General features: G+C 60.8%; 1 protein-coding gene and 1 long non-coding RNA gene across 3 annotated transcripts; one reads left to right on the top strand and one right to left on the bottom strand.

The window, feature by feature from the left end:
* Nucleotides 1-69: 69 nt before the first annotated feature.
* AEBP1 (AE binding protein 1) lies at nucleotides 70-10,290 on the bottom strand. 2 transcript variants are annotated; one of them, XM_045494128.1, is made up of 21 exons: nucleotides 9,449-10,290; nucleotides 7,495-7,839; nucleotides 6,918-6,977; nucleotides 6,720-6,791; nucleotides 6,423-6,557; nucleotides 6,255-6,332; nucleotides 5,569-5,646; nucleotides 5,159-5,242; nucleotides 4,996-5,049; nucleotides 4,233-4,342; nucleotides 4,014-4,153; nucleotides 3,698-3,782; nucleotides 3,456-3,600; nucleotides 3,267-3,352; nucleotides 2,870-2,993; nucleotides 2,431-2,627; nucleotides 2,134-2,313; nucleotides 1,613-1,964; nucleotides 1,390-1,529; nucleotides 1,156-1,255; nucleotides 70-936 (listed from the first exon to the last, which is right to left on the bottom strand). In XM_045494128.1, exons 1-21 carry the CDS (start codon nucleotides 9,699-9,701, stop codon nucleotides 296-298), a joined length of 3,459 nt encoding a protein of 1,152 aa, XP_045350084.1. In that variant the 5' UTR covers nucleotides 9,702-10,290; the 3' UTR covers nucleotides 70-295. The 2 variants fall into 2 exon arrangements, with proteins under 2 accessions (XP_045350084.1, XP_045350085.1); XM_045494129.1 differs by lacking the exon at nucleotides 5,159-5,242 and having other exon boundaries at nucleotides 9,449-9,880.
* Nucleotides 10,291-13,310: 3,020 nt separating this feature from the next.
* On the top strand, nucleotides 13,311-20,149 carry LOC123606139. Its single transcript, XR_006716123.1, has 2 exons — nucleotides 13,311-13,409; nucleotides 19,401-20,149. It is a non-coding gene; the product is annotated as an uncharacterized LOC123606139 (long non-coding RNA).

Here is a 20,149-nt window from a genome sequence, read left to right as displayed (position 1 = left end):
GGCGTTGAGCTCCTGCAGACCTGGCCCCTGGCCAACATAACCCCCTCCTCCCCTCCCCACCAACACGTGTGCGGTGAGCTTGCTTTATTGGTGTGGTCGGGCAGGTGGCTGACAAGTGTGCCCCACCCCCCACCCCGCCGTGCCTGTGGTGTCTGAGGCTGGCAGACCGGGCAGGAGCACCTCGCAGACCTGGGCTCTGAGATCTCGTGCCCGACTGGGCCCACTCCTGGCCAGGCCCACGCCGATGGCTGGGGCTCCTGTAGCGGCGAGGGCTTGGAGGTGGGCCGACCTGTGCTCAGAAGTCCCCAAAGTTCACTGTGTAGGTCTCGACTGTGGTGAATGGGAAACCTGGACCCATGACTGTCTCCTCCTCCTCCTCCAACTCGTCCACTTCCATCTCCTCCTCCTCCTGGGGCCCCAGCTCTGTCCCAAACTCCGTCACCACCTCCGTGTAGGTCTCCGTCTCCGTTTCCGACTCCTCCCAGCCCACTGTGGTGGTCTCGGGTGGAAAGTGCCAGGGCCCCGGGCTGGAGCTGGGGGCAGGCGAAGGGCTGAAGGTGGGAGAGGGGGTGGGAGGCAGCGTGGTGACTGGTGTCGGCGCCGCGAGTGTGGTGGGGCCCGCCGTGGCGTTGAGGCGCCGGAGCCGCATCTGTTCGCGCATGCGCAGCCGGTACTGCAAGCGGCGGCGCTGCAGACGCCGCTGCTGGGGTGTCATGGGGCGCGACGGATCAATGTGTGGGATGGGCCGGTTCCCGTTCATGGCCATGATCTCCCGGATGCGCTTCCAGTTGGAGCGGGCCAGGATGAAGTTGCACTGGGTGGCCCCAATATCGTAGTCCACGTTGCAGGTCTTGGCGCTCGGGGTGTAGCCCTCCGCGTGAGCCGTCACGCGGTACTCACCCGGATTCAGGATGCGCCAGTAATCGCCACCGCCCGCTGCACAGAGAGGACGGGTTCTGCTGCCCTGGACTCTCCCGTACCCCCAGCCTCCAGCCCTCCTCTCTGAGATGCCCTCCCCCCCACCCAAACTCCTGGCCCTCCCTGTGCCCAGGGTAGACCCTCCGGTGGGGACGTGGGGGATCAGGGCTCTGCTGGGCGTTGCCTCGCCACTGCCACACGGATCTGCTTGCTCGTACCCGCATGCAGACAAGGTACCTGTCTTCACACCGTGGTTGATGCCACTCACGGAGATGGTGGCATTGGCGATGGGGATGCCCTGCTCGTCCGTCACAACGCCCTTGATGCCACGGTGAACCTGCAGGAGGAGGCAAGCGTGGACATGCATGCCAAGGCCCCACGCATTCCAGCGGCTCCCCTGTCCGGTCCCTGCCCCTCTGGACAGGGCTCCCCCGCGACCCCCACCCAGCCCACATGCTGCCGCGCCCCCACCTGCTCCATGAAGGTCAGCAGGGCCTCTTTGTTGTTCTCCCACTCCCGGGGCAGCTCACTCTCATGAGGGAACTTGTCACAGCCCAGGTAGATGGAGAGCTCCAGGCAGTTGGTGTGCAGGTAGCTGAAGTCATTGATAGCTGCGCGGGGGGCAGACACGGAACCGCAGTCAGCCCTGTGCCCTGCCACGTCCCCCACCTCGGCCCCTCCCAGGCTGACTTACTCCCAGACCGGGGGTTCCACTTGGCCCCGTTGACGATGCCCATGCCACTGGTGTAGTCCTGTGCCTGACAGCCTCCCCGGTAGGGCTCGGTCATGGTGAGGTGGGCAGAGGCGTAGGAGATGGCCAGCCAGCGGAAGATGGCGTGGTCTGGGGTCTCCTGGGCCTCAGACACCTCATCCTCATCTTCTCCCCGGGCGGCTGCCATGGCCGCGGCCAGCAGCTGCTCTTGAGTGGGTGTTCGGGCCATGTCATAGGGGTAGGACACAAGCCGCTCCCCGCCGTTCAGGTTCGCCCCCAGCACGAAGGGGTTCTTCTCCATCCACGCAATGATAGCCCGGACCTCTGTGGATACCTGGGGGTGGCCAGGGTGTGCGTCTGAACTGTAGCCTCTATTACCCTCCCTGCCAGTACTCATGCCCCCTCTGTCCCCCCAGGCTTGTGCTGGCTCGGTCACCCACCAGCCCACCCCTCAAGTCCACAGCTCAGGACCCCAGGGTCCGGGCTGCTCCCCCAGGCCTTACCGTGGCGTCTGGGGAGAGGTAGCGTTCAGGAATGGGCAGGTTATTGTTGGGGACCCGGTAGGGGACCCATTTCCTCTCCTCTGCTCCCCAGAGCACAGAGTTGAGATCTGGGAAGTCTTCGTAGATGTCAAAGCCCTCCTCGGTCCACAGCCCCATCGCCCAGTTCCCAAACTCAGAGCCCTGGAGGAACCGGTGGGTGTGGTGTCATCCGGCCCCGCCCCAATTCTCCCGCCCCGCCCCGCTGCCCCACCCGCCCACACAGCTTCTGGCCCCCACCGCCCCGCCCCACCCACCTACCATCTGTGCTGCCACCTCATAGCCATCCGGGTTCAGTGAGGGTACCAGGTGAATGCGTGTGTCCTGCACCAGACTGCGCACACGGGGATTCCCGTCTCGGTACTCGCGGCAGAGGTACTGCATGAGGAGCAGCAGCAGCTCCCGGCCCAGCACCTCGTTGCCATGGATCCCGGCCGTGTATCTGAACTCGGGCTCCCCTGCAAGGGCAGGAGCCTCAGCAACCACCGGGCCTCCTGACGCCCCGGGGAATCTGAGGAAGGACCCAGACTGGCTCACTCCCAGTAGGATGGGGGCAGATGACGCTTGTTGGCCCCGGCAAGGCACACTGGGACCCCAGAGAGGCTCCAAAGACAGGCAGAGGCCCAGCTGCAGTGCCAGAGCCTCGCCTCGAATCCCTGCCAGGGAGGGCCAGGCCTCCAGGGGTCCACGGGGCCCTCACCCAGCTCGTGATCCCCAGGGTTGTCCGAGATCTCCATGGCATAGATCTTGAGCCCGCGTGAGCTCTTCCCCAAGCTGTATGTGCGGGTGATAGTGGGGCACTCCTCGTTCACCACCTTCATCAGCTGGGCTCGGGAGAGAACACGGAGTTACGAAGCCCCCCACCCACCTCCCATGGAAGCGGTCCAGGCTGCGGGGAGGGCCAGGCCTCTCCACCGTCCTGGTGGGGAAAGCCTCTGTGGTAGGAGTGGCCCCTGAAGGCAACCCCAGCCCCTCTCCGGTCCTAGTGCCAGAGGGAGGGGCCCCCAGCTGAGCACTGGCTGGCGGCCCTCTCACGGGGGCGTGTCTGGGATGGGAGCACTGGACACAAGCTCTGAGCCAGGGAACAAGCACCCCACCTGCCGCATGTCCTTGTAGCTGTGGTGCCGGAAGTCCAGGTTGTCAGTGGTCACGACCTCATTCTGTGTATAGTAGCTGTGGACAGCTGCGGGGGAGGTAGGGGGGACAGGCAGGGCCCTGAGCTGTGCCAGCCAGCCCCCAGGTGGCCCCAGCTGCCCCTCTGAGCCCTGCCGGCCCCCTGCACTCACGGGACATAGGACACCCCAGCACCTCCAGGCGCATGCACAGGCTGCCGTTCCAGGTGAGTGGGTAGACGCGGATGAAGCGGGCCACCACCGGCTCTGGGAGCTCGCTCAGCACAGGTGTGTCCTTGTCCACGTTCCCATGGAAGGTCTGGGGAGAGGCTGACCTCAGAGTAGCCCCCCACCCCTGCCAAGAGCCCACCCTCAGCCCAGATGGCGGGCGCAGAGCTGACAGCTTGAGTGCGCACCATTTCTTCATAGCCGTTGGTGTACATCGTCCACGTCTGGCTGTCGTTGCTGAAGCCCACGAAGAAGGACGTCACAAAGTCATCACTGGGGAGCAGATGGCGGTCAGAGCAAGGCTGCCTTCCCTGCCCCAGGTCCTGGGCACTCAGGAGCCGAAGCCCCTTCTTCCGGACCTGAGAACTTAAGAGCTAGCAGGGCTGTATGGTGCTTGAGCTGGCCCTGGGAGTGGCTCCCCTGCCCACTATGTGCCACGGAGGGGTGATTGGGGACAGGGCCCCTAAATGGCCCCCTGGAATGTCCCATCCACCCCTCACGTACTGGATGCTGGAGTCACGGCCCTGGGTGATGACACCTGTGAACTTGGTGGTCCTTCTGGTGTCCACCTCGATCCACTGGGTCTGAGCATCATCCTCAGCACACCACGCCCCGTCATAGTAATCGTCCTCGGTGGCACCGGCCTGTTGGGGGCAGTGGGGAGAATGAGCGGTTGCAAGAGCCCCGCGCCCAGCCGCAAGATGGGCCCATCCCAACACCCACCTGAATGTTGAGCCGGCCACGCTGGGCCCCCAGGCCGTGGCGCAGCATGGAGGAGGCCCGGATCTGGTTGTCCTCAATGCGGTGGGACTCCATCCCGATGGGGGGACACTCTGGGGACATAGCACCCGAAGAATGGTGGCCCACTGGCTTGGTCACTCCCTCCACCAAACCCAGAACAAGGAGCCCAGAGCCCACCCCCCTTACATCAGGAGACGCCAGTCAGGGCGGCTCCACCTCAACATGTGCTTCCCCTGCTGGGACTCGGCTTCCTCATCTGGAGCGTGGGCAGATGATGCCAGCTCCAAAGGGCCACAGGCTCACATGAAACCACAGGCAACAGCCACCCCAGAGCTCAGCCACTCACAGGCATCATCCATATCAGGAACTTGTGCTGTGAGTTCTGTCCCCTAGGCTTCATCCCAGGGCAGAGACACTCCAGCACCTCTCCCTCCCTTCTGGGCCCCAAGAATTTAAGAGCAAGGAAGAGTTCTGGAGACCTGAAGCACCACCAGGAAATCCAGGTTTGCGACCCACATGTGACTTTGGGTCTTTTGCCCCCACCTCCTTTACCCTGCTGCCGCTGTGGGGACCCCAGCCCCCATACCCACCTCTCAGCACCCTCACACAGCCCCAGCCGCCCCACATACCCTCCAGTCCACACACCCATCTGCAGCCCCCTCCACACCCCAGCCCCCAACCCCCAACCCCCACTCATTCCCCAGCCCCCCCACACCCATCTGCAGCCTCCGGGCCCCTCACTCACTGACTCTTTCTGTTGGAGCCCACTCTTCCTCCAGCTCCTCACCCTTCCGGGGTCCTGGAGGCAACAAAGGGAGGAAGTGGGGCAGAGGGTCCTGGAGCCTCAGGAATCCACTTGCTCTCCCACAGGGATCCCAGCTGTATGGGTCCAGCCCCCGGGCACACACCTTTGTGGTCCTTGCCCTTCTCCATGGCCCATTTGTCATCTGTCTCCTCCTCCTTGGGGCCACCTCCCTCCTTTTTGGGTTTCTCTGAATGGTGGAAGGTGGAAGAAGCCTGTCATCTTAGCCCCGGGCTTCAGGGGGCATGGATGTGGGGCTGAGGGCAGGGGGCTGGGGTCAGACCTGCACTGGGGGCAGGGAGCTGGAGTGGGGGCCAGGCCTGCACCGGGGGCAGGGGGCAGGCGTGGGGGGCAGGCCTACACTGGGGGCAGGGGGCAGGCGTGGGGGGCACTCCTGCACCGGGGGCAGGGAGCTGGGGTGGGGGGCAGGCCTGCACCGGGGGCAGGGGGCTGGCGTGGGGGGCAGGCCTGCACTGGGCGTTGGGCTGGCGGTGGGAACAGCTTGTTTCCACTCACTCAGCTTCTCTTTCTCTTCATCTGTGTCCAGCTCAGTGTCGGGTTTCCTGGGTCTGGGAGGCCCGAAGTAATAGTCCACTGTGGGGAGGGAGAGCCTTGCTGAGGTGGCCCAGATGCTGCCCCAGGGCCCCCACTGTGAGCCAGAGACTGGACAGGACTGAGGGCGAGGTGAGGAAGTGGGATCGGGGTGGGCCTTTAGACAGAGATGAGGAGGGAGGGGCTCCTGAGGGGAGGCCAGCTAGTCACAGACAGAATGGGCAAGACCCTGGGACGTCACCAGCCTGGCCTGGGGAAAGGCAGGCCAGGCTGGGCAGGGGGTGGGACACACGCAGGACGGGCCTCAAGTAACACCTGACACCTGTGGCCAGGAAGGGGCGGACTTGAGTGAGAGCTGAGCTGGGGCCAAGAGATTGTTGGGGACCTGGGGGCAGGTCAAGGGCGGGGACCGACTCAGGCCCCCATAGAAGGGGATGCAGGAGGGAGAGAAAGGCGCTGGCCTCAGCCCACAGGATGGGAGCACAGGACAGAGAGGGAAACCCCAGGGGGCCAGGAGGCACCAGCCCAAGGGAGGAGAGCAGACTGGGCTGCGAGCCCAAGTGGGCATGGAGGGGAGGGGTGGCAGGGCATTGGGGATGCACCTCCCACTGAGCTACTGGAACAAGGGGTGTGGCAGGCAGGGCACTCACTGTCATCATAGTGGGGGATCACGTAACCGTCCCCATAGTCAGGAGGCAGCGGGGGCGGCAGAGGCTTCAGAGGAGGCTCTGTGGAGGTGGGAGGCAGGGGTGGGTCCGGAGCCCTCTCCCTCTGTGCCTGGCACCCTTCCCTCCCCCCCCCGGCTGCCCCCATCCTACCGATCCTCTCCGTGGGGGCCTCGAGCCCCGGCCCAGCTGGCTCAGCCTTCTCCTCAGGGCGCTCAGGCCAGAGCCGCTCGGGCCTCCTCCTGCTTGGGGGTGGCCGGGGCTGCTTCTGGCGCCGGATGTACTCAACTGAGGGGGAGGGTGGGCTCTGAGCCAGTCCAACTCACCCCCCCCCCCCACCGCCCCAGACAGCAGTGGGGCCGGGAGGGCAGGGCCCCAGGTGAACCGACCACCAGTGGGTCCCCAGGCCAGGGGTCACAGTCCAGATGGGGCAGAGGGGGGCCTACTCACAATCCTCATAGTCCTCCCTCTCTATCTGGTCGTTGTAGTCCAATGTGGGAGGCTCGGTCTCCTCCTCCGGCTCTATGGGAAATGCTCGTGGGTGCCTTGTTGAAGACACTCACAGATGCCCCTGCCTGGGCCCATCCTGGAAACCCAGCCGGCCAAGGCAATCGGTCCCTCAGAGCCAAGTGAGTATCTCCCACTCACCAGACTGGCGATCCAAATCCGTTTCTCCCGGACCCGGCCAAGGACTTGGGAGGGCCCCTTCTGCAACAGAAACCCCAGAGGCAGGTGGATGGGAAGCCTGCCCTGAGCCCTCACTGTGCATGGAGCCAGACCTGGGTCCTGCCGACAGTGCCCGATGCCTGACATGGCTCCCAGGAGGCCTGGGCCGCTCTGGATTTGGCCACCCTGATGGCGCCCCCACAGCCAGAGAGCTGGAGGGCTTTCCAGGAAGCCCAGGCCCTGCTGTCTGGTCCAACAACATGCAGGAGGATGGCTCCGGTGGGGCTCAGGGGACAGATCCCAGGACAGTAGATGGCAAAGCCCGGCCATGAGGCTGCCAAGCACCCCCTACTGGGCCGGGGTGAGGGGTGACCGCTGCACCGAGGGGGCTCCCACCCAATTGCTACATTCATGACAATGACGAGGCTCCAGAGCCCACCCTGTCCAAGCGGCCCTTGGGATCTGCAGGAAGCCGAGCCCAGGGACCACCCCCCCCCCCCCACCTCCCAGTAGCCTGGGAGGTCAAAGCCCCACAACCCCAGGAGGGGCCTGCACACACCTCCCTCCTGGGGCAGCATCTCAGGGCTGGAGCTGGGAGGCAGGGGCAATGGCCACCATGGGGTTTCTTCTGAGGGGGTCGGGGTGGGGGGCCTCTTCCCGGCCAAGGGCTTCTTGGTGGCTTTGGGTGGCTTCTCCTTGGGCTTCTTGGTGGCCTTGGGTGGCTTCTCCTTGGGCTTCTTGGTGGCCTTGGGTGGCTTCTCCTTGGGCTTCTTGGTGGCCTTGGGTGGCTTCTCCTTGGGCTTCTTGGGTGGCCTGAGGGGCCCCTCCAGGGGCTGCTTGGTCGACTTGGGGCCTTTGGCTTTTTTCCCTTTCTTCCCTTTGTCTTTGGCCTTTTCCAGAGGTGCTGTCGTAAATGCAGATTGAGGTCAAATCAACCGAGTCCTCACTCTGCCCCACATGGCTGCCCCAAGGTGCCCACAACCTGCGCACATGGCCTCCTTTGGTCCTGGTTCTTGGACTGGGAAACTGAGAGGTTAAGTCACTTGGCCTCATGGAGGAGCTGTGATTGGAACCCATGCCTAACGTCCGCAAGTCTCTGCTGCCAACACTGTATCTTGGCCCAGGACACAGGCCCTCACCCTCCCACCTGCCAAACTCAACAGAGGACCCTCATCATCCTCTTCTCCCCCACATGTCCAGTCAGCTGGTCAGGGAGCGTTACACTGTGCTGGGCACGGAAGGGGCAGAGACGTGACTCAGCCACCCAGGCCTCGGGGGTGGCTCGGCCTAAAGGGGGAGGAGGTCTCATCCCCGCCAGCTGTCACACGCACTGGAAGACATGGGTCTGGAGCCTCCCTGAAGCTCCCTGCAGGGTCAAGAAAAGCTTCAGAGAAAAGGGCCACTCATGTCCCTTCAAGGAGTAAGGGGTCTGGGGTAGGTAGGGGGTCCTGGGGCCACACAGAGGACGGAGGGACTGGCAGGCACTGTAGCTGCTCACCCATCTCAGAGTCTGTGGAGGAAGTGGGAGCAGGGCAGGGGGCTGTCTGTGGGAATCCCCCAGCCCCCCCAGTAAATGCTGTGCAGGACTTAATGGGGGACAGTGGCCACAAGGCCTAAACACAGAAACATTTACAAAATGCACACAGGAGAAACGGGGCCGCCACAGTGGCATCCAAGAGGCCAGGACAGCGAGTCTGGAATGTGAAGTAGAGGTGGGGGGAGGCCATGTCCTAGGACCCGCCCCCCAAGGGGAGGGGAAGGAGCCAGGAAAGATCTAGAAGGAGACCCAGGGGAGGGGCAGCTGACCTCGGGAATGATGGACGGTACCCTCCAGTCTTCTGGGAGAGGGAGATCAACAGGACCCTTGCCCCCCCCCCCCCCCCCAGAAAGCCACCATAAACAGCTAAGATTTATTGACAGTGGATTATGTAAGAGGCCCCTGGGCTGGCCGCCCCGGTAATACACCACCTCGTCTAAGTCACACGGCCACGGAAACCACTCTGCCCGCTGCTCCCGGCTGCCTTGTGGGGAGGGGTCTTCACAGCCCCTCACCTGCCTCTGTGTTCCCGGAAGGGGAGGCCTCCCAAGGAAAGTCTGAGGCTGGGACTCTGGTGGAGGCGCGGGCATGGCCAGGGTGTGCCACAAACAGGCCCGCCTAGGGCATTAGGGCAGTTCACAGGACAGGTCTGGGGAGGGGGCAGCAATGTCCCCAGGGGGCTCAATCCTCGCCCCTCTGGGGGCTGGCGGTGTGAGACCCCGACGACCCAAACCACTGGGCAGCAGAGCTGCGGGAGGTGCCTCCATGCGCAAAGGGCAACAAGCCAGCACTGACCTCTGCCTGGCACCGGGTCCCGCCAGACATCTGGGCTCTCTCCTGCCTTCCAGAGCCCTTGCTCACGCCGGGCAGGCTGGACAGCTGCCAAAGCCCTGCCATTCTCACCTGAGGCGCAGGGCGCCCCAAGGCCCCCCATCACTCTGTGGGCCTCCCCCAGGCGTGCCCCCGGGGGTCTTACCCTCTTTGGCCGCCCCCGGAGGCTCCCCCGGCTTGCCCCCCGACTGGGCTTTGCTGACGCGCGGGGTGGGCTCCGGGGGCGGTGGGGCCTCCATGTCGTCCTCCCGGGTCTCGGCCTCCAGCTCCGACAGGAAGCCCTCGAGGAACTCCTCGATCTCGTCGTCGGTCAGCACCGTCTGCGGGCGCCCCCCGGGGCACAGCGCCAGCAGCGCCAGGAGGCAGCCGAGCAGGGGCGCCCCGCGCACGGCCGCCATGGCCGGGGCTCGCGTGGGGGCCGGGGGCGCGGGGGACTCCGGGGTGGTCGGGGGCCTCCAAGGAACTGCCGGCGGCTGGGAGCTCCGGCCCCGCGTGGCGCGCTCCCGCGCGGACCGCCTCTCCAAAGCTCCAGTGGCGGCCGGGGCGGGGGCGCCGGGGCTTCCGGAGCCGGCTCCCCCCACCCCTGGGGAAGGAGGAGGAGGAGGAGGAGGAGCCGGGCGTGGACTGAGGGGCTGCGGAGGAGGGCGGGGGGGGGGGGGGGGGGGGGGGGGGGGGGGGGAGGCGGCGAGCTGTCCCGGCGCCACGCGCCTGGCACTTTCCGAAGCGGTAACTGGGACCGCCTCCGTCAGGGGCCTGAGGCCTGCGCCTAGGAAGGAGGGCCTGGGGTGGGGGTGGGGGGCGGTGGAGGGAGGTCCCGAGGGCGCAGGCCCAAGGGGTCCGATGCCCGCCCCTCACCCCCGCCCTCGCCAGAACCGTCTGGGACCTGGAGGCGAGGAACCGGCACCCGGCCCGCCCGGAGGGGTCCGGAGCCCTGACGGCAGAGCCCAGCCGCAGCGTCTGGCCTCCGAGATCCTCCACACACACACACACACACCCGCCCCAATCTCAGGGCGAGCCCACCCTTCCCTCTCTCTGGAGGCTTGGCCCGCAGCTCTAGCAACTGTCACAGCTTTCTTTCAGACGGCTAACTTCCCGGGTGCATGGGCCCTGTGCTGGTTCGCGGGGAGGGATGGCGCTTTGGGGCCTCACTCTGGTGGGAGGCAGGTGCAGACGTGCCCTGGGTGCCCTCCAACTGCTTTGCTGGGGTAGGGGGTCTCCAGGCAACACCCCTCCCCCAGCTCCTGGCCCAGGAGGGCAAATTTGAGAGGGGGCAGAGTCCTTTCCATTTTATTAAAGTGTGTGTATAATTCCCAGGAATGGGGCTCAGCAGTCCCACAGTGATTTCCGTACAAGATCAAGGGTTTCTTGCCCACGCCTACCTCCTGGTGGCCTGGGGATCACTTAGGTCCCAGCAGTCCACTTATCTGGCCTGTCCTGAAAATGGTGCAGCTGCAGGTTAAGCCAGATCAGATTGAGGGATGATTTTAGGGGCAGTGCCTGTGAACCCAGCTCCATGTGGAAGATGTGGGGGCCACGAAGGCAAAGTGAACCAGATTCCACCCCTGAGGAGCCAGCTGGGAGAGAGGACATGTGCCTTCAACCTAATCCAACCCAACCAAGCTGTGTGCTGGGATATGCCGTGGGAACAGTCCCTCGGCACTGATGGGGGGGCACTAATGGCCCTGGTTGGGTCCCCCCCCCCAACCACTTTTACTGTTTCTTGCAGTGAGCACTGCCTCACCTCTGGACACACATTGCTTCCCCAGCAGCTCAGATCCCAGTGAGGACAAACAGCCGTTCCCCTCGCTCCTCCTACCAGAACTGCTTTTTAAACTCTATCCAGTGGCTCCAGCCACCGCATGGACCTGGGGGCACATATACTGGGCAGAGAATGTCAGGACCAGCCCAGGTCATCTGCATGGCTGCCAGCAAAGTTCAGAAATCCCACAGTAGATCGTGTCTGTCATGGGTGCAGGCACAGGAAATCATCACATGGCAGGCCTGGTGTTTCCATAGGCTTCTAGAAGGGCAGATGTTGGCTGGCGCCAAACGGGCATCGCACCTGCGGCCAGAGCTCCCAGGGCAGAAGACATGCGGAAGCCAGAAGATGCACGCCTGGACTCCATGGTCAAGTCTAGCAGCAGAACCCTGAGTCACGGTGGTCTGTGAGGGTTTGACCTGGTGAGGTCGTTGGGAAAACCCAGCGCCCCCCTCCCGCCCCCCCCGCCCCGCCGGGTGGTCGACGGGCAGAGTGCAGAGCTTGGACCAAAGGGAAAGAGGACGAGCCGGTCAGGAAGCCTTGGGTCGGCATGCAGCTGTGGCCAGCCTGAGGGACACTGCAGGGGCAGCTGGCTCAGCCCGGGGACCAGGCAGGACTCAGGGAGGGTCTGCGTGTCTCCTGCTCAAGGCCCTTCCTTCACTTCTCACCGGCTCATCCTCGTTCATGCTTAAAAGGGCAGTGGGACCATGTCAAGAGCTGGTCGCTCAGGTGGGGTCCCAGCTCTGCCCTCCCGGCCATCTGATGGCACCAAGTGACCCCACGACTCCGCAGCCCCAAGGTGCAGACAGAGCAGGACTGTGCCCGTGCCGCACCTGGCACCACATCAGCACTGACGACACGCCAGCTCCCAGCTCCTGCCATGTCCCTTCAGAGAGCAAGCCCCCCCACCTGAGCCCCCAGCCCGGCCCCCTGTGCCTCCTGTCCCTGCACAGACTTGCCCTGTCACGTGTCCCCAGGCTGGTCCTGGTGGCAGAAGGGATGAAGCAAGCAAGCTCTTACCCGCAAATGTCCTCTGTGAGCCTCTGAATCATCATTCTTGAAACTTTGTCTTGGAATTTGCTCTGTTGGCCCCCAGTTGAGTGTGTCCAGCAGGGAGGCTCAGGCCGGGATTGTGGGGGGGGGGGTGGTCTGAGGAACGTCACTTCCCTGGGAATGTTCCTGAGTTCAGCTGGCTCACACATGGACCAGATTTGGGCCCAACATCCTCTGCCAGGGAAAATAGAAACCATGAAAAAAATGAGAAAGGAATAGAGAGAAGCTTTTCCTCAGCCACAGTGAGTCACCAACAGGAACATGAGCAAAAAGCCTCGTGGGGAGCTGGGCAGGGTGGGGCAGGGAGTTGGGGGCCCTCGGCCCCCAAGCGTCTGGCCAGGTGGAGAGGAGGGGGTGAGTGCCTTCCATGCCAGGCCAGTACCCTCCAACCCTGCACAGTGGGCAGGGCTGGGACCCCACTTAACTTTAAGACTCACACCCAGGAAGTCCCTAAACCCAGGCCCAGGTTCCACCTGGGGGGCAGGGAGGCAGCACAAGGCCTGCAGTGGCTGCCACTCACCCTTCCAGGGTCCAGCGCCCCTGCTCCTGGGCAGGGCATTCATATCCGTGTCCAGGGGCTCTCGTGAGCTAGTCTGGGGGTCTGCCGGGCACCCTGGCTTCTGAACCTCCATGTCCAGCTTCCTACGAGAGGCCCCGGCCTTCCCCCTCACTCCCAGGGAGGGTCTGCCCAAGGGGCCACAGCAGGACTGGGCTCGACAGGGAAGAGGGTGACATCTCCCTGGGGGGGGGGGGGCCACCCTCGCTGCCTCCGGAGAGAGAAAGGAGAGCTCTTAGGGATCCTGTGGGCGGGGGGGGGGCGGGGGGGGGGGGGCGGGGGGGGGGCGGTCCATGGAGCTCCCCTGCAGCCACGTGAGGGTGAGGCCGGGCATGGCCAGGCTGGGGTCGGTCCTGTGTGGCCCTGGGAGCCGAAGTGCACTGCTGAGGGCTACTGAGAACCACGCCTCAAGGGCTGCCAGCCAGGGTAGGTTCTCTGGAGAGACAGCCCTAGGGGTGCCCCAACCAGGGTCAGGAACAGGGGCCCTCAGGGCAGCAGTGAGGCCCACCTGAGAGGAGTGGGTGGGTGGGGCAGACACCCTGCAGGCTGCAGTGGAGGGTGGGGGGAGACGTGTGGGCAGAGCTGTCCCCTGTGGGGGATGCCACGGCCACTTTGCCCCATTCAGTAGTGCCCTGTCCCCCCAGCAGGGTGCGGTGTGAGCCACAAGCTCCCACATTGGAGGAGGCGAGGAGGTGGAGAAGAACAGGAAAGAAAGAATGGAACCCTCTTTCCCATCTGGTGAGGTCAGCCCCACATGGGTGGGGAGGGAAATGGAAGCTTTGATCTGGGTCCGAAGGGATTGGCCTGGGACAGGAGGGAGAGGAGATTTCCCAGGAGTCAGTCTTAGGCCTGTGACCTTGAACACTTGGGTTGACTAGTCTGCAAGAGGAGGGTGGCTCCAGGACCACCAGGGCCCCCTCCCCCAACAGGAAGGGAGTTCCATTGGGGATGGTCCCCAAGGAGCAGGGTTAGCATCTGTGTTTGCAGCTCCGACAGCTAGGGCCTTGAGGCAGGGCTGGCCTGGGCCTTGAGAAGCATGAGAGTCAGTCCCATCCTGGGGCGCCCCAGGTGACCTTGGCTCGGTCCCCCCCCCCACCTCAGGGTTCCTTCTTTCCAAATGTGGGTCATCCACATAAGCACTAATTTTGCACATCTAGGTAATGGGGGGGGGCATGGTGTGGGGGTCAGGGGACCTGGGGGGATAGGAAGGAGGCCCTCTACTGGCCCTTCTGGGGAAGAGCCAACCTCTGGGCCAAAAGACAACCTCAGGCCAGGCAGCCACCCCAGCAGGGGCCTGCCTCCCCCATTTTGCTGCGGCTGGAAAGTGCACCATCTCATTGCCCTCCGACCCCCAGTCTCCAGACCACAGCTGCCACCGCCCTGGTGCCAGCACCCTCACTTTTGGGTCCCCAGGCCTCCGTGGCATGGGTCCCTGACTGTGGCTCACTGGTTCCCTAAGCAGGCCCTTATGGAGCACTCAGCCTCAGTGTGGCCCAGAGAGCCATGGGGTAGCCTTCCTCTGAGACAGTCTGGAGGGAAGGGCCAGTCAGTGACCGAACCCCCAGAGGACAGAGGGCAGAGGAGGGCAGTGACCTGCCGGGAAGTAGCGTCCTGCTCTGTGGAAGAAAAGGCGGGTCGGGGGGAAGACTCTACCCCCACCCTGGGACTCCCCCATCAGTCACCCACGACTCAGGTGCTGGCGTGTGGACAGCAGATGGGGCAGTGGTTTATGCTCTCTCTATGTGGGCTCTGGAGCCTCTGGCACGAGGCTATGGGGCCATGGCGGCCCTGGCTCCTCTGCTGAGGCCCAAGTGTCACCAACAGACACCTAGTGACCCAGCCTGGGCAGAGGTGGGAAATTCACCACCAGCAGCACCAGCGTGCCCAGGGTGTAGATGGGGCAGCACAGAACACAGGGGCCAGGGCAAGCAGGAGGGCTGAGCCTGGGAGGCTCCTGGGTCCTCTGAGGAAGCAGCTCAGATATGGAAGGCTGGGCCTCGGGTGGAACAGAGCCAGAGTTCAGATATGGCCGAGTGGGGCCTTCTGAGGGGCCTTCCTCCATGGCCCCGTTGGCCAGCCTACCTCAGATGGCAGGAAGGCTGGGCTCTGGACGGTAGGCCGAGGCATCAGTCTCCAGACCCTCTCTGTCTCCTAGAGCCCTGGGTCTGTCTCCAGGGACTGAGGGAGGAGGACCCAGGTCCACCAGGTCCTTCTGCTCCTCTCTCTCTGGAGAGGCCCCCAGAAGTGCCCCCTTGTCTGCAGTCTGGATGTCACCAGGAGGGCTAGGCTGGTTGGGCCCGCAAGAAGGGTGGTTTCCAGAGCCACGGGGCCTGGGGTCTTGCAGATGGAGCCTAGCCATCCACACAACTGGAAGAACAATCTCCTGGGTTTCTGACAACTTGAAAACCACATGTGATTTTCCACCGTCCGGTGTCCCTGCCCAGTTTGCTGGGCCAGCACTGCTGAGTGAGCAGAGTTCACCCGGATTCCTTCCACTCACCGCAGGGCCCAGCCCCTGGGGAAACGGGGGTCACCGCAGCCGCGGGGGCGCTGCTGGCCGGCTGGGGGCAGGCTTCCAGTGCCCTGAGTCTCTTCCACACTGGGAGGACAGTGTGTAGCCAAACAGGGTCACAACTGGCCAGTGTCATTCCCAGGGGAACAGGGGTTGTTCAGTTCCAAACTCCTTTTTTAAAATATTTATTTATGTTTGAGACAGAGAGTGTGAGCGGGGGAGGGGTATAGAGAGGGTGGGGGACAGAGGATCTGAAGCAGGCTCCAGGCTTTGTGCTGAGAGCGGACAGCCCGATACAGGACTCAAACTCATGAACCACAAGATTATGACCTGAGCTGAAGTCTGACGCTTAACTGACTGAGCCACCCAGGAGCCTCCAAAAGAACTCCTAATGGCCTGAAGATATAGATGTCACAGTATTCAAGGAAAACACAGGAATCTGTGTTTATATCCCTCTTGGAAGAAACCTCTCAGGAGAAACAGTAGATGGAAATCTCAAGAATGTCGGCTGGATAGAAGTTTTAGCTTTCTGTTCAAAACATACTGAAAATTAAATCAAAAGACAAAACTCTGGGGAAGGACCTACATCCCCAGACAGCATTTTAGGGGCCCATTGTGACCCCAGAGGTGCTCTCTGAGCCTCAGTTTCTCTGTTCTGGACAATGGGGTGATGACGGCATGGCTGCCTCATGATAAAGGCACACAGACTCCCGCAGGTGACTCTAGAAAGCTCTGCCCAAAAAACAGTGTCTTTGATAAAACAAAGCTGTTAAAGAAAATTATTTACATTTTAAACCAGTTTGACTTTGTCTCCACTTTTTAAAGTCAGCGATGAGACACAATCAGGCACTTCACTAAAGTACAAACGTAAGTGGCCAGTGAATAGACACAAAAATGTTGACCTCATGAAAAATCATGAAAATGCCGACTAAAATGTGCTCACTGCTGTCTTTCTCATTATAAAATTCTCATTGACTTAACACCTCCTAGGAAGACTCGGGGCGCTGTCACTCAGAATCCTGTGGCTGCAAAAAGCAGAAAGCCATGGTGACTGCTAACCATGTGTCACTGGTGGGGCCGGGGTGCCCAGGGAGCTGGTCAGATGTCCTCTGGTCAGACGTGCCTGCATCTGGATCAGTGTGCCGAGAAAAGCAGATGGTGCTCCCCCAAGCAGGTGTACCCCTGTCTCTGCTTGAGCCGAGATGGAATCTTCTCCTGCCTGTCCTGGTACACCATTTCCCCAGCTTCTCAGACCTTCGGGTGTGGACCGAACTGCAGTCCCCACTTCCTGGGCCTCCAGCTGTCAGACTGCAATATTCTCAGCCTCCATAACTCCATGTGCCAAACCTGCGTGATAGATCCGTCTCTCTATGTATATTATATGTCTCCACAGGTATATTTTACCTATCTATCTACCCATATATTTATACATACACACAAATGTATCCTATGGGTTCTGTTTCCCTGGAGAACCCTGGCTGATGCACCCTCTACAGCAGCTGAGCCCTGACAGCCCACCCCAGAGACACCTGTGTCATCAGCTTTCACTGTCCCCCCAGGCCCCTCCACACCCCAGAACTTGAGCTCACTAGGTGTCCCAGAAAGGGCCGGGACCCCGTGACCGGACTCTAACCTACCCCTTGTTCCAATGAGACACAACCAGAGGGTCAGCCGTGTGCACACCACACATGACTGCACCTGTCCACCTGTGCAAGGGCAGGGTTGGGCAGGCCCCTGGATTGTCTTCTCAGGAAATTGGATGCCGGCCTCACAAATGAGTGTGTGCCCCTGCATCCCGCCCAGAATGTTTCCTGCCCTGACATGCGCTGTGGCTGCGAAGGAGGTGTCCTGTGGCCCTGAAGTTGACAGGCCTGACAGGCCCAGCCTGTCCACAGGGACTTCAGGGAGCAAGGTATTGCATTAGCCCCTGAGACACCCTCCCCTGACCCCACAGTCTAATTCAACATGTCCCTGATTTTAGTAGGAGAAAATGCTACCAGCATGGGGCATGTTCTGTCCTGGGGATGTATTTGCTGTTCCTTCTATTTGCACACCTTTTCCTCAAACATCACTACTTTTACAAAGACCCCTACTTATTGCGGCTTCCCCCACTGCCCTGCGTAGAGCTTCATCCCCTACATCTGCCGAAACAACCCACCTGACGACTCCCCCCCCCCCACTTCATGTCTGACGTATGGACCCATTGGGCTATCCCGACAGCATTGATGTCTCTGACTGAGTGGCCTTCCTGTGCTGATGCCCTTTGCCCTGTAACTTTGTAGGACACTCACAGGCTTGGCCACATGGCTATTCTGCCCAGTGGTACAGGGACAGACCCGGTTCAAGGAGAGGCTTGAAGAAGCACTTGCAATGTCCCCCGCCCCCTCCCCCCAACCTCCCAGAACTGTGGGGGCCCACCTGGGCCAGCTGGCTAGAGGACAGGCCACTGGACCAAGCTGAGCCCCTATGAGGCCGGCACCCTGCCAGGGGTACCATGAGGGCAACCAGGGGACCACCAAACTGGGCTCAGACAGGAGTGTGAGCTAATACATGTGATTGTTTCTATCTGCTGAGCTGGGTGGTTGGTCGCTGGGCGAGAGCTGACACTTACCTCGTGTGTTTATTTTCTGTCCCCGACTATCTGTCCCCGACCAGCAATGCTGGCTTCACAAAGCCAGGGTTTGGAGGCTGTGACATTTATTTCTGCATCTTCCTGTTTAGAGGAACGCCTGGCACATGAGGCCGTGAGTGAATATCTGCTAAAGGTCTGAATACACCACAAACACCTTCACAGGATCCTGTGGGCCGGGCGGCAGAGTGCGCGGGAACCGTGTGAGAACAGCCGTGTGGCTGTGGCTGGTGCCCCCCATGAGCACCGGGGTCCAGAGAACCACCGTAGGTCCTGTCTGTGAGCGTCACAATGAAGAATAGCCAAGAGTCCCCTTCGTCTTCTGGAAGGGTAACAAACCCCGACTAATCGTAACTGAGCACTCTAATTAAAGTGACACCCACGTGCTGGAGCACTCTGATGGCTTAGGCCAATGTCCTGGAGAAGACACTGCATCAGGCACTGACTGCATCATTTCTGGAAAAGATACAAAGTCTCCAAAATGTAAAATCTGCTTGAACAATAGGATTTAAGAGCTCCATAACATACCAAGTAAAACTTTAATAAACAAACAAACAAACAAACAAAACCACTCAGTCTAATACTTAGGTTTGAATATTCTCAGGAAGCACAGAGGGCCCTTGTGTCCCAGTGGAGTGACACAGGGACGATTGATCAACCCTTTGTAACCTGCAACTTCCACTTATACAAAACGGGCTTTTCCATCAAGACAGGGTCATATATGAGTGATGGAAAACCCAATGATGGCTAACATAAGATAGAAAGTTATTTTCCCACATACACAAATCAGAGGTAAGCAGTCCAGAGCTGGCATAGCAGCCTGACAACAATCAGAGATTCCGGCTCCTCTCCTCTCATTATTCCCCCATTCTCAACTTATGGCTTCCATATCTTGGTGCAAAATAGCTGCTTGAGATCCAACCATCATTACATCATCCCAGGCAGTAGAAAGGAAGAAAGAAATAGTAGAGCACTTTTTTCTTTAAGAACATTTTCTACAAGCTCACACAAATCTCCAAGTCGATTCCATTTACCTTGGCCTGAACTCAGTCACAGGCCGTAGCTACAAGGGAAGCTGAGAAGTGTAGTCTTTTTCCGATGGCCTCGTACAGTGAAATTTCAGGAGTCCTATTACTGAACAAGAAGGAGAAAATAGATGTTGAGGAATAAGTAACAGTCTTTGCTGCAGATGATATTCTGAGTCTGGAGAGATTACCAAACTCTTAGGAAGGTATGAAAACACTCAGTCTGGTGGAGGAAGATGTCAAAGCTGAAATCTGTGGGGCACCTGGGTGGCTCAGTCGGTTGAGTGTCCAACTTCGGCTCAGGTCATGCACAGTTCATGGGTTCAACCCTGCATTGGGCTCTGTGCTGACAGCTCAGAGCCTGGAGCCTCGTTCGGATTCTGTGTCTCCCTCTCTCTTTGCCCCTCACCTGCTTGTGCTCTGTCTCTCTTTCTCAAAAATAAGTAAATGCTTAAAAAAAAAAGTTGAAATCCCAGGACAATATAAGAAACACACTATGGCATTAGCAATTTTGTAATCAGCTTGTGGCTAAGGTATTCATATTCTTGCCTGTGTGTCTACAGATCTGTGCCAAAGCCCAGCCAATGAAAACCAGAAGTGCAAACCAGCTCCGACGGAGGAAGGGGGTCCTTAGCAGGCGTTCACCCCAGTTCCACAGCTCCAGCTGTCCGAGGGGTTCCGGAATGCTCCCAGGGCATCTGTGGCACCCTGAGTCCTGAGGGCTAACACCAGCACCTGCTCTGTCTCTAGCCCCTCCTGACAGCCAAGCTTCTCAGCCTCTTTTTCCTCCCTCCTCGGTCCCAGGCTGCTGCACCTAGGCCTGGCACTCTTACCAAACCCCAGGGACTGCCCAGGGCCATCACACTCCTTTTGGGAACTCCTTCTCCTGGACAGGATTGCCCTGTCCAGTCTGTTAGGGTCGCCCAGACTTCTGGGCTGGCTCCTTCTGCCCCTCCCCCACTTCTGCGCTGGGGCCTTTACAAAAATGTCCCCCACCCAGTCCACACCACATAGGCCCAGGACTTCCTCCTCTCAAATCACCTACCCCCAGTCCTGTGCTGGAGTTCAGCTCCAGCAGGTCCAGGGGTTCCAGAAGGATGAACAGCATTGGGGAAAATAACAAATGGACACAGACAACAACAGTGTGTTAGACTGGCCGCTTTATTGTGGCAAATGTGGCATTATATTTGTTAGCAGTTTCCTTGTAGCATGCGTCATCTACATCTATGTTTCTCGGCATTACCTAATTCTAAAAACGTTCCTTTGTGTAATCACCCATTAAGGAACAATATAGTTATTTTCTTGTAACGTT

Source organism: Leopardus geoffroyi, chromosome A2 (assembly GCF_018350155.1).
Source record: "Leopardus geoffroyi isolate Oge1 chromosome A2, O.geoffroyi_Oge1_pat1.0, whole genome shotgun sequence".
NCBI classification, from domain to species: domain Eukaryota; kingdom Metazoa; phylum Chordata; class Mammalia; order Carnivora; family Felidae; genus Leopardus; species Leopardus geoffroyi.
The sequence above is the reverse complement of the archived record's forward strand: the minus strand, read 5'-3'. Positions and strand labels throughout refer to the sequence as shown.

Coding starts and splice junctions, on each gene's coding strand:
- AEBP1 (XM_045494128.1), bottom strand. CDS start 9,701: ATGGCGGCCGTGCGCGGGGCGCCCCTGCTCGGCTGCCTCCTGGCGCTG. Junction 6,978..7,494: donor GATGCTGCCCCAGGAGGGAG/GTGTGTGCAGGC, acceptor TTTCTGTTGCAG/AAGGGGCCCTCCCAAGTCCT. Junction 6,558..6,719: donor GAGGGAGGACTATGAGGATT/GTGAGTAGGCCC, acceptor CCTCCCCCTCAG/TTGAGTACATCCGGCGCCAG.